This window comes from Centruroides sculpturatus, unplaced genomic scaffold (assembly GCF_000671375.1).
Source record: "Centruroides sculpturatus isolate CEXI.00-Female unplaced genomic scaffold, Cexi_2.0 scaffold1704, whole genome shotgun sequence".
Classification (NCBI taxonomy): domain Eukaryota; kingdom Metazoa; phylum Arthropoda; class Arachnida; order Scorpiones; family Buthidae; genus Centruroides; species Centruroides sculpturatus.
Genome location: NW_019385926.1, coordinates 111279 through 124840, shown reverse-complemented (window position 1 = coordinate 124840; position 13562 = coordinate 111279). Strand labels below are relative to the sequence as shown.

Genomic DNA, 13562 nt, shown 5'->3' with positions numbered 1-13562 from the left:
TTAGATGTCGGATCCATCGACCTACTTTCTTGTGATCTGATTCACTCTAGCCTTGATGCCAATGTATATACACGCCTTGCTCTGCTATAACAGCATGTAGACTTTGATGTACAACAATGTTACTTTAGTTATAGTGTATTTTTATTCTTTTATTATTTAATTTTTATTCTTATTTTCATTTATTTTATTTTACTTTCCCTTTTCTCTGCTATTATATTATTGTATCCCTTCTATGACTAACAGCATGTATCTACTATGTATTTTTCTGTATTTCTGCCTGGCTGTGCTCACCGGTGCCAGACAATAAAGATTATTTTGACTGACTGACTGACTGTCCGTCTGTCTTAATCTCGAGAACAGAGAGTTTGAAATCCGAGACCAGATGTGAAAACCTTAGGGACAGGAGGCCCCAATTAACTATATAGGAACTTCCGATGCAAATTGGAAGTCACATTTTTTCAATTAAAAATGCCTCAAAAGCAGTTAATTGATGATTGGCACGACTCTACTGTTAAAGAAAAAGTATAATGTACAGGGGCAAGTCACTACTAATTTGAGAAGGAGAGCATATATTTTAAATTAAATGATTTAAAAATATGATTAAAAATTGCAGCCCAGCATTATGACTATGTCACAATAAAGAATTGCTCATACTTATAGTTTGTTTGTGAAAACTTTAGTTTCAATTTGTGAAAATATTTACAATGAAAAACCACATTTTGACTTTTGTCATGTTATGAACCACAATATTGAAGTTAAAATCCTTCAAAGAGGAAATGAGGAGTTAATAACTGTGGGAAATGGAAGAAATGTTTTTTATAAATATTTTATTAATTTATTATATATCTTACTTAGATATGTCTATATTCTGTCAAATAAAAAAACTGTAGCATTCTAACTTTATTTAAAGTGAAAATACGACTTATAATATTTAATGCACATTGTTTGGAGGGGTATATCTGTTTTCTATATTTAGGTCAACAGCTGTTTCTGCTAGGGGGAGTGGTCTTAACCGGAAGTACTTCGTTTTTTAGAAAAATTTACAACTGAATGATCCTAAAACACTAATATTCATTAAATAGGATAAATATATGTATGATTTTATTAAATTCAAGCTAAAAATAAAATGACAATATTGATTTATGATTGATTGTTTACGTTTATAGCTGACAATGTAGCTCAGACAAAAATAACTTTTTCAAAGAAAGTTCCCACCCTACAGACCCAAGTCGATGCTTATTCGTTAAACCATAGTCATTTAGCAATAATATACCAATTGGAGTTCAACAGGCTTGTAAACAAAAATTTTATTGTCCAATGAACGAAAGAAGAGTTTCCCATAGACTTAACATGGAAAGGAGGGGTTTTGTAAGAAAATTTAAAAATACGGGGTGATAACAAATATCTTATTCGTTGAAACAGACTTAGTCTATGTATATAAATGCCAATCAGTGCTTAAATCGCCACCAACTAGTTAATTACAAAAAAAAATTGAAACTTACTCCAACTGGAGTACTGCGCAACAGTTTAACTAAAACTGGTTACTCCAATGGTAGTACTGTGCAACTGACTGGTTAAAAAATTGTAGACCTATAAAGTTCTACTGTTGTCCATATATCCTTCCTTAATCTTGAGAATAGAATTAGATAGATGAACATTGAGATAAGATACGGAAAGCTTAGGGATGGGAAGCCCCAATTAACTATATACGAACTTCTGATGCAAATCGAAAGTCATGTTATTCAAAACTTTCCCCTGAAAGGAGTTAATAGATGAAGAGTATATATTTTAAATTAAATAAATTTTAAAAATATGATTAAAAATTGCAGTGCAGCATTGTGACAATGTTACAATGAATAATTGCTGGTTAAAATTAAGAACATTTTCGATTGGTTTGACCGACTTTCTTTGGTTAATGGCAACTTCAAATGAAAGAATACAGTTTAAAAATTAAAACATAATGTTTGAATTAAAATAGAAACAATAAATTTANATCGATATTCGATCCAGCTGTTATCCTGATGAAGAACCCAGAAGGGGTTAGGAAAACGTTTGATTTTTGAAAGAAAAAGTGACACACATCGGTTAAAGGTTCCGTAAGTCAGATTTATTGTATTATATACAACCCGATGTGCAGTGATAGTATATTAGGGCTCCCTACATTTATCGTAATGTATTGTAGGGGTTGGATGCTAGCAACTGGCTTCGAACGACCACTCACCCCTCCCCCAAAGCTTTTTGAATTTATGTTTGCGACTACTGCGCTGTCGTTCTGTCTCCAATCCGTTGTGGATCATTGAATGCGATCATCATTCCTGGACAGACTCCTCATCCTCTGCAGACAGGTCCTAGAAATGTGTTGCGTTGATCTGCAAATAAAGCACTCCTTCTGTCTTATTTCCCCCGGTGATGGTCGGACCCGTTTTTCTGCCTCCCGTCTCTCAGCGGCGGGGAACGTACTTCCAGCCAGTGCCATGGCACTCTGAAAGATGCCATAACCCATGCGACTTGTTGTATGTCTTGGTTAATGATTTTCCCTTACTTTTGAAATATAGGTCGCACTCTCTTATATGGGCAGCTCTGTCGGCATCCAATGTCTGAAATAATCTGTCTGCCATGATTAATTGTTTTACAGTTTCCAAGTCCTTCACTCTCCTCAATTCGCAATTGTATTCCCAAGATGACACTATTCTGAACATAAATTACATATGAGTCTCGTTGGGCCTACGTCTAGCACTTCGAAAATTTTCCAGGCAGCATTGGGCAGATGGTTCGTATTCTCGTAACACTAATTTCTTCAAGCTTGAGTAATCCTTTAACTCGTCTCCAGATATATAAATCAAAATGTTTGCGGCCTTTTCTCCCAGAATATTGATCAGTATCTCCGCTTACATCTCTTCCAGCACATTCTTCTATTGGAACGCTCGCTCTATAGATACGAAAAATAGGTTCCAATTTTCGGACTTAGTTGGGACTGGCAGTGTTAACGTTTTCACGCTCGTAATCAATTGCTCAATACTCCCAGTGAGCCCATCATCCAGATGGTAGTCCTAGCCCTGCTTTGAACAGTAGCGTTAATCTGCGCCAGCTCTAACTCGTGCTGGTGTTCCCTTTCTAGCCTCTCTTGTTCCTCCTTCCGTTTCCTTTCCGCAACAGTAGAGGTCCAAATCTCCAGCACAAAATCTGGGTCACTAGCAAAATCGTCACTTTTTGTAAAAAGTTCCCTTAACTCCAATACCTTCAGATTGTCGTCTATTGTGCCACAAAGCTCTTCCATCACGATCCATAGATCTTTTTTTTAACTCCCTTTACTCTTAGCATTCTGCCGTGAATTTCGTTTCCGACAAGTACAAAATTTCCTTACCTCTTCTCTGGTGTAAACCTTGTATATTCCTCAAACCTTTGTGCCATGCCCAATTACCCACTCAGCTTGGTTTTGATCCACTCTTCTTATTCTGGCTCATAATCACTCTCTTCACAGATTGAATCTTGTCGATCTGACTTCACTATCCTGTCGGGAACACCAATGTAGGGAACCCGTTCTTAATCAGCGGATTCTGCCCCATCAGTTCGTCTCACCAATTAATCAGTCCAATATTTCCACAAAAAAAAATCTTTATTTCACACTCCCTTTCCCTCTCGTGTCCCAAATCTCACCCTCCTTCTCCCTTTTCTTGTGTTTTTCTCCCCCGGGTTTTATGGCCTTCTGTCATTGCGTGTGGCTGGAATCATCCATTCCGACGAAACTGCAGGAGCGGAAGGGCGAGGAGGTCCAATATCACTACAATAGCCTTAATAATAATAGGCTTTTCCAAACCAATTTTAACTTAAGAATTTAATATTAGTGCACACTTCGAATCTAACCAAATCCATATTCATAGATGCAAGGGTAATTTCAAACTGATATAACACTATGTATAAGTTTTGTGCAGCACTGTTACAAATACCGTATAAGTTTCAAGTAGTTCATGCTCACATCAACTAATTATAAATATAGCATTCTGTTTATGAATAATAGCCACTTTCCAGGAACATTTTGAATGCCCCTCATATATCTGTAGATATGATATTCCTACTGATAAGATATTTTTATTATTTATCATTGTAGGTGCAATTCAAGGTAGCATAATTTCTAGTCCTGATGTGTTTACTCCACCTGCTCAACAGTTTTGGATGACAATGGAAATGGCTTGTCATTTTATGAAGTATGCATATGGTAGTTATGGTTGGCCATTATATGTATATGTCAATTGTTGTACAGGTTTATTTCATCTATGGAAACAAATCAGGTAATTATTGATATGTGTTGTGATATAAATATAACTATCTCAATATTAAAAAATTAATTATAAAAGTAACATATAAATGTTATAAGTACTGTAATTTCCTGCTGACAATCTACAAATTTTGTGTTAAAAATTCTTTTGACTTTTATAAGCAATGGCCTATAACCATCTATCAGTCTGTGATAATTTTTCCACATAAAAAAAATGGCTCTACAATCAGTTTACTTTTGGCTACATCAAGAAGTCTTTTTGACATGATAGAATGTGATGAGTGTTTTAAGGAGGATGCAAAAGATTAAGGTATCAAAGAATTGTTCACTTTTACTAGTGAATGGAATATAATATTTACATGTCTCTCAGTCTTTCAATAAATATTTTCGAGCCAATGTTTATTTAAATTTTAAGCCTAGAAATGATTAATAGTATCTGATCCTTACATCTTTATTAAGAAGAATGAAACTCCTTAACATGACAAGACTCATCATCCTAACTGTTAATATGGAGAAAGTTTATTCTAATGACGAATGCAGAAAGTTCTTATAAAAGTATGATTTACTTACATATTATTAATATAAAGATTTATGAAAACATAAGAAAGTCAACCACATTCAAAAGAATCATAAAGCATACTGAAGGAGTATTGAAATATTTGTGTGAAATAATTCTATTTTTATTGCTAATTTTCATTTACTTAGTTTATTATTAATTCACTTTAAATAAATTTGAGATTAAAATGAAGTTAAAGCTTCACAGAAAGTTAATTTTATTTTCAATTTTGGAGTACTAATGGCATGAATCTGAGTTTGAGTTAAGCATGAATAAACATAAGAATAATTGCAATTTAGATGTATTTATTGCTTATTACAGTATTACAATTAATTGTTGTACCTTTCAACAGCAAGTGCGTTGTTTAGACTGAAAAAATTTTAAGTCTCATAAGTTGCAGACTGATTAAATTTTGTAATGAAGCACTATTCACAAACATCTCTTATTAACTGGATATATTTTATAATTCTGTATTTTCATTTTAAAATAAATTGCTTAACTTCTTTCCTAAGTTTAAGAATACTTTGTTTTAATTATTAAATATCTTTATAAATTGCATTGTTTCATGCTGATGAGCCAAGAAAGTAAATACATGACAATGCACTTTAATCTAAAAGACCAAAGGGTATTTGGGTTAAAAGTTTCAACTAATACAATAATAGCAATGCAAAACTAAACTTTTCATCAATGAAGAAATTGCACTTGCAGACTATACACAGTTAATTATGGTAGTATTTTTTCTTATATAATACATACATTTATTAATTAGTTTAGCATTATGGGAAAAAAGTTTTTTTTTTTACTATTCAGATCAGACTTCAAACTTTCCTCAAGAAGTCTAAACTTGTTTAATTGAGATATTTTGACACATTGTTCTATTTTATAAAGCATTATTGGAATTGAGGAAAGTAAGAAGCTGAATCTAAAGTTAGAATATTAACAGTAAGGATACATAAGGTCTGTTAAGAAATTATATGACTATGAAGATATTTTGAAACTTTCATACATAAATATATTTTAATAAAAGTGTATTATTTATGTTCTTATTTAATGAAGAATAAAATAATAAAATTTACAGTAAAACTCCATTTTCCAAGTATATGTGGACCTAAATGCTACTGTGGATAAATAGAGGTTTCGGCCAATGTTTTCAACGCGAAAACATGTACGTTGGATGTTTAGTGCCGCCTTCCTGTAAGCCCAGACGTTTGACAATGGCATTTGGAACATCGGTGGAATCACGCTCGACATTCCAAACGCCATTGTCAAAGTTCTAGGCTTATAGGAAGGCGGCACTGAACGTCTGATGTACATGTTTTTGCATTGAAAACGTTGGCCGCAACCTCTCTAATGAAAACAGATAAAACCAGGGATTCTGAATAAGGGTCAATGGAATTTTGAAAGTGGTCAATGGAACTCAACTGGGGTTCAGTGAAAAAAATTAGATACTTATTGTACTTTTACTAAGAATTTCAGATAATTTTCAAATAAGAATCATAACAATTATGTGGGAAATTCATTAACTGATTTAATAATTTACTTGATATATTATGTAAAATCTTGAAAATAAGAAAAATTTTAAAGGGTTGACTGAAAAGAATATTTTTTTATGTGACTAACTACTCATCAAGAATGATTTGAAAAGTTCATTTTTTAGTATATAAACAATGCAGAAACCAGATGATAAAAAATATTGAAGAAAAAAAAAAGCCAAAAACTCTAGCAAAAATGAAAAATATATAATGATAAACAAATGTTTTGATAACATCTGCTATTATCATCAGGTTAAATATGTTCAAAAAAGAATGCAGCCAAATCAATTGTCATAATTTAAATAAAGAATTGTCATCTGATTGGTTGTTGATGTTGCATGCAGTATTTATTTTTGGACTTAAAATAGAGATCTCCATTCTAGAGAAAGGGTGTTGCTATCTTTGAAATTTAAGACTTTTTTTTTGTACATGCCTTGTGTGTCTAGCTTTTCCATGTGTACAAGAGATTATTGCATTTTAGTTGCATGTAGTGGTCAGGCTTCCATCTGTATGTGATTGGATTTGGTGTTCTGTGGCTGACTAATGCAGTCATGTAATGCTCCTTTTTAATCCAAGCACACACAGACTGACTGACTACTACTTGCAACTAGAACTCAATTCTGTCTCAATACACCTGGAAAAGCTAGAGATATAAGGCATGTAAGAAAAATAAGGCCATAAATTTCAAAAATAGCAACACCTTCCTTCTAGAATGGAATTCTCTTTTTGAAGTCAAGAAATAAATACTACATGTAACATCAACATCAAATGACATAACATCAACAATCAATCAGAAGACAACTCTTCTTTTAAATTATGACATTCGATTCACCTGTGTTCATTTTTATTGGGAAGACTATGAATTTAAAACAACAATAATAATAATAATAATAAAATTATTGTGAAAAAATAATAAATGGTGTAATTAATAAACACAGTGTCTTTCAGTATTAATTTAATTCAGACAAGAATAGACATGCAAGTACTTTCAATGATTCACATATATTGTCTTCAGGCAGAATAAATTTTATGGCATTAAAACTGATAATGTACAAATTTGGCATCAAGTGCCAAATTTGTACATTATCAGTTTTATTAATGGTGTATATTTGGTGTTTGAAGAACTACCTGGAATCCAGGCACTTCACTGTATCAATATGGCCTTTGGCAAGAATGACTACTTTATCTATTTTAGAATAATTAATTATTGTTAATGCCTTTACTGGCTTTACTAAGAAAGTTGTTTATTCTACAATATTTAACAACAAAGGTTTGACAAGTTGATTGCTTAGGTCTTATTCACTGCCTATATATGCTGAAACTGATACTAAAATTGCTAGTCAGCTTCTAAATAGTTTTCTGAGAGTTGTTATATAGAAAGAATGGAATTAGTGGAAAGGAGATAGAAAAAAGTTATTAGCTTTCAGGTAGTTTAAGTAGGAATGTATAATAATAATGATTTAAATATGGTTTGAGATATAGAAAACAGAAGACAGCTAAAGGTGAGGCATGCATATACATGTGTGGTGATTTCCAGAAAAGTTGCAATGAAGATGTATGACAAGCAAAAGATATTTATTGATTTTTAAATACTTACTAAATTTAAAGAAGGATGGATGAAGTTGTAATTTCAATTTAAAATTGACAGATGATGTGGTAGTGCATAAATTTTACCTTCTATATTTTGAGTACACTTTAAAACTTAAATAATTTGTAGGTTATTTGCAGTAAATTACAGAACTTTTCTTCATATTCTTATTTGTATTGATTTTAGGCTTTGGATCTCTGAATGATTGATTATAAATCCAAGTTATGATTCAGAAATTGGATTAAAAGTAATGTTATGGTTTATTTATTTGATTTTTTTTTATTTACTTTCTTTCTTTCCAAATAACATTTATATGATTGATTTTTTTTAAGTTATTAATTTCATTTATAAATTTTATTAAATGATTCATATGTTTAAAGATTATTTTATAATGATTAAAGTAGAACATTTGTTCAGTTTTCATATTATTGATTTTATTTTATTCCTTCTTTTCATTTCTATGACTTAATTTTATTAATACTTACTGCCATATATCCTCGGGCTATAATTTGACAATAATAATTACAACTTACTAATAAATTTGGCCGTAGAGGGAGGCGTTAGGTGCCATCTCACTACTTACTGTCATTCTAAAATTTACATGATAATTCCTATGATATCTTTGTCATAAAAATTAGTAGCAAAATCATTTAAGACCAATGCTGTAAACAAACAAACTGTCATTGGTTATTTTTTATAGAATGCACTTTACTCTTATCCCAACTTCAGCATTAAAATGAAGTCTAGCTAGTCTTTGTGATTTTTATTAATGTTTGGAAAAATTTAACATATTTATAAAGAATTCAAAGAACTGTTTTGGCTTTGTTTTGATTCTGACCAAGTATCAAATAAAAAAAGAATACTTCATTTTATGTAGTGGATAAAAGAAAATCAAACTACTATCAAAAAACGAAGGTGTCTAAATGTTAGAAACATTTTTATTTCATGACATCAGCCATCTTAAAATGCTGAATTTGTTTCACAATTGTAATCAAAATAAAAATTCTGTTCATTTATAAATTTAGTTAATGTAATTTCTTCAATTAATTTTTATACACAAAACAGGATTTGTCATCTCATAAAACTAATTGATTTTATATTGCTATCAATATTGAATCGGTACTGATTTTAAAATGTACAACATATGTCATTTGAATAGTTACTCTAAATTATTGATATCCTTCTTTTAAAATGCAATGATGATGATGATGATGATGATAAAGATAAATTTTTTCATCATAACTTTTAATTTAGATAATTAATAATTAACTAATTACTTTAATATTTATAAATTTTCATTTCTGAAAAAATATTTTTAATATTTTTAGGTGTATGTCATGTTGCCGAAAGAAACCAACTTATATTATAGATGATAATTGTTGTGAATGCAATACAGCAGCTTTAAAAAGAGTAACAGGTTTAACTGAAGAAAATTTGGTATATGTGTCATTTCAGAATAAAGTATACGAAGTTCCATTTTATGTAGCCATTGACCATCAGACCTGTTCCATAGTTGTTTCAATTCGTGGCACGCTTTCTCTCTCTGACGTACTGACTGATCTGACTGCAGAGTGTGAAGTCTTATCTGATAATGATAGATCTAATGGGATATTCTGTCACAGGGGAATGTTGTTAGCAGCAAATTATGTAAAAGACAAACTTGAAGAAACTAATTTGTTAAATGAAGTGCTTTCTGTTAATCAGAGTTATTCACTCGTTATTACTGGCCATAGTTTAGGTGCTGGAACAGCTTCAGTTTTAGCATTGTTACTTCGATCTAAATATCCAACGTTAAAGTGTTTTGCATATTCTCCTCCTGGTGGCTTATTAAATGCTGATGGAGTAAAGCATTCTGAAGATTTTATTTTTTCAGTAGTTGTTGGTGATGACTTGGTGTCAAGATTGAGTGTACCAACAATGGAAGACATGAAAAGAAATATTTTGAGTTGTTTAACTGAATGCGATCAACCAAAGGTGAGTAAAATGTCAGTTTCATTAATAAACAAAAATCCTTGCATATTATTTCTTCAGTGGTGTTTTAGAATTTGTTTAAATTCACATAAACTTTTAAAATTTTATTTTATTTATTTATATAATTAATTTTTTCTTGGAATGAAAAAGAGACAATACTATTTTTTAATCCTTTAGTTCATCATTTCAGTTCTATAGTTTACTAATTGAAACAATGATGGAAATTGAGTTAAGAAACCTTCACATAATTCATTAATTTCATAATTATTGTAATCTAGTTTGAAGGATTTGTTTGTTAGAATTGGAACAGTTAGAGTTCAATTCAACTTATTCTTCAGAATTTAGAATCTCTTAAATAGAATAAACAAGAAGAAATTGTCTTTAACACAAAGGAAACTAATTCATTTAGAATTAAATTTATTAAATAGTGTAATGAATGAAAAAATTATTGATATAAACTATTGTTTAATGCCAAATGATCTGCTGAAAATTATCAGGCTGGAATGGGACTCAATCCCACTCTGGGCTGATTCTTTTCTTCCAGAAATTTCTAAATTAAAAATTAATTTATTATAATTACTAAAATTAATATGAGATGGTGGCATATCTGCATACTTCTAGTCAAATTAACTGATAAGTAATTATTAATGTAGCCTAAAAATAGCCTAATAATTCAGCAGACCATTTGGCTTTAATCAATTAATTCAGGTTTTGAGTTGATGATGTTATATAAAATATTGCTGCTGAGCAAACTTTTATTGGTTTGGATCTTCATCCACTGAGAGATCATGTCCATCTTTTAAAAACTGTATTTGGTTTTTGTTCTAGAATGGTTCAGAAATGATTACTTTGACTCGGTATTGTTGTTTTTTAATTCAGTTATTAAATATCTTAGTTTATTTTTGTTTACTTTAAGTTAATAAACTTTTTAAATATTAAAACTTTAAAGGTTAAAAATGAAATAAATAACTATTGTTTTTTCCATAACTGCATTTAATCAGAGACAAAGGCAATACTAAGATTCTCTGATTAATCTCTGACTAAATACGGTTATGGAAAAAACAATGGTTATTTATTTCATTTTTAACCTTTAAAGTTTTATTTAAAAAAATTTTTTTTTTAAAGAGAGAAAAACTGCACCATAAATATATTTTTATTTATACAAGACATTAATAAACTTCATTTTACTCTTGGAAAAAGCCTCTCTTCATCTGTCCTGTGACATTTTTCTTTAAGGTGTTAAGTATGACGAGTAGCAGAGAAAAACAATCATAATAAACTTAATAAAAAATGTTTTCATTTATAAGGTCAAAAGTACTTGATAAACACCTAAAGAAGATATACTTATTCATTAATATTATCGCTCTCTTTCCCCAGAAAATCAAAAACAATCCTCTTCATTTTGAACACTAATTTTTTCCTTGTTCTTCTTTCAATCTTCCAGAAATTTTTATGTTCTATTAACAAAATGGACTGGAATTGTTTCAAGATCTTCCATATGCTCAACCTTCTTTTCAATGTTTAAAATGCATTTTTAATTATCTAATTTCCTTTTTCTGATGCCAAAGAAAGAAGGTAACGCTTATATCAGGTCAAATTCTTTTTCTCGATCAATTAACTCAGATACAACTTTTATTGTTTTATGTATGAGATCTTGAAAGTCACTAAAAGATCATATATAGGATATTGGAATCACTGAATCATAGGGAATATAAATAGGTTTAAATATGCATTTCCTATACACTGATGCACTATGTAGTTTTTTTCTGAATTAAAAGGTCCAAAAATGTACTGAAATTTTTAAGCCTTGTTGTTGTTGTTACAGGGTCAAACCTAAGCTTGTATCACAGAAGGCCTCCACAAAATGAGAGTATATCACCATTTTTTCATATTACAATATCATCCACATAGTATTACTGTATATTAATTCTTTTTGCATCATCCTTTATATCCACTATATCCACAGTAAAAAAGGAAGATGTGGTTATACAATATTCTCCTAATTCTTTCATAATAAATGTAAATCCATTTTGTATAATACATAATGTAATTACACCACTGTTAAACCTTTACATCCGGTAATATGTAATACATAAAACGAACAAACGTTTTCGATCTTATTCGAGATCTGCCTTAGTTCTTGGATCAATTCAGTTCCAATTATGGACGCCTAAGGTTCAAACGTTTTGAAATTCAAACTATTTAACAAGTTTGAAATTAAGAACATGGATTTGATAACATTATAAATTAATATGTACAAAAAATAGACCGACACTCCTGATATTTTCATATTAATGTGGAACCACCTCAACGGGAATAACAAGCGTTGATTAATGGCTATGGTTGGTATTGCTCCTTACATGTATATCGCCAAGCATATGATATAGAGTTACTGTCCTTGAAATTAATACACTTTCCCGTCCAGTTAGCTTTGTATATCTCCAGGGTCTCTAGGGCCCTAATGTGGTCAGTCTGGAATGATTTTTTTATAAGCCTGGTGTTTTGTAGGTCAACTTGCACCTCAGTAGGTGGACAAGGCGGTGGTGTGCCTTTTCTTATTGATATCATACTTGTGTTCCATGATTCTTTTGTGTACCGATCATTTGGTCGACCCTATTTAGACCAAATCCCTCTGGAACCCGTGGTCCCTGATCGGGACTGTGGAGTGTTGAGTTTTGCGCCCGATAAAACAGTCAACACTAAGAACACAAAGAAAAACATTTAAATCTTTGGTCAACGAACATACGCCAATAATAATGCTCCATTACCAGGTAAAGTTGACTCGTCCAGCTGTATAGAGAAATGGGTCGTTTGCAGATAATTACACAAGAAGCTTTCAATATCATAACTCATTTTATCAATATGTCTTTGAACTGTGTTGTTGCTCAAAGGAATGTTTTTGATTATATCGTATGGCTGGCAAAATTAATTGTTCCCTGATAGTATGCGGTTTTCCAGATTTTGCTATAAGTAGCAAGATATTGTAAGACGCCCGCAAACCATCATCGTTTGTTTGTGACGTCGAAGCGAACATACTATCCATCGTGGGTCTCTTGTGAAGTTTTTTTAAGTATTTGAAAGTATTGCAAATCTTTGCCTGTTTTATCAGGGTGACACCTTCTCAGATGATCCTCTAGCTTGGATGGTTTCATAGCGTCATTGTTCAAAACTTTGTTGCTTAAAAGGCACATAGGCACTCGTTTGTCCGACAATGATGGAATGAAGCCAAATTTCAAATAACACTTTACTGTCTACATTTCTTTTTAGATTCCGCCATGTTTAGTATCAGTTATCTGTGGACAAAAATGAAGCTATTTTAATATGATAAGACATAGCATTTAAAATTGATTTCCGGTGTGAAACCTTATTTTAATTTAATCTTTAAATTTCTTTTGTATGTATATAGAGAGGAATCGTGTACAGTACCATAGAATCTTGTTTTTAAAGATAGAGAAATATATAATACCGATTGCTAAAACTTTGGAAAAAAAACCTATTAAGGAATACTCGTGTAATTGTGGTTGACTTGAATATTGAACTACTATTACCTCAAGTTATGATCGGCGTATCTATGCAATCGGATGAACTATAAAAAAAAAAAAAATATATATATATATATATATATATATATATATAGAG

At 30.9% G+C, this 13562-nt stretch overlaps 1 protein-coding gene across 2 annotated transcripts in view; it reads left to right on the top strand.

The window, feature by feature from the left end:
• The first annotated feature begins 3740 nt into the window (after positions 1–3740).
• Positions 3741–13562, top strand: part of LOC111612617 (sn1-specific diacylglycerol lipase beta-like) — a 17776-nt gene continuing 7954 nt past the window's right edge. Inside the window, exons 1-3 of one of the 2 annotated variants that reach the window (XM_023353852.1) lie at positions 4210–4289; positions 8139–8199; positions 9281–9926. In XM_023353852.1, coding sequence (XP_023209620.1) covers positions 9285–9926 — 642 coding nt within the window. In that variant the 5' untranslated portion in view covers positions 4210–4289; positions 8139–8199; positions 9281–9284. Of the gene's footprint in view, positions 4290–8138; positions 8200–9280; positions 9927–13562 lie in introns of both variants that reach the window. The other variant, XM_023353851.1, reaches the window with a different exon arrangement.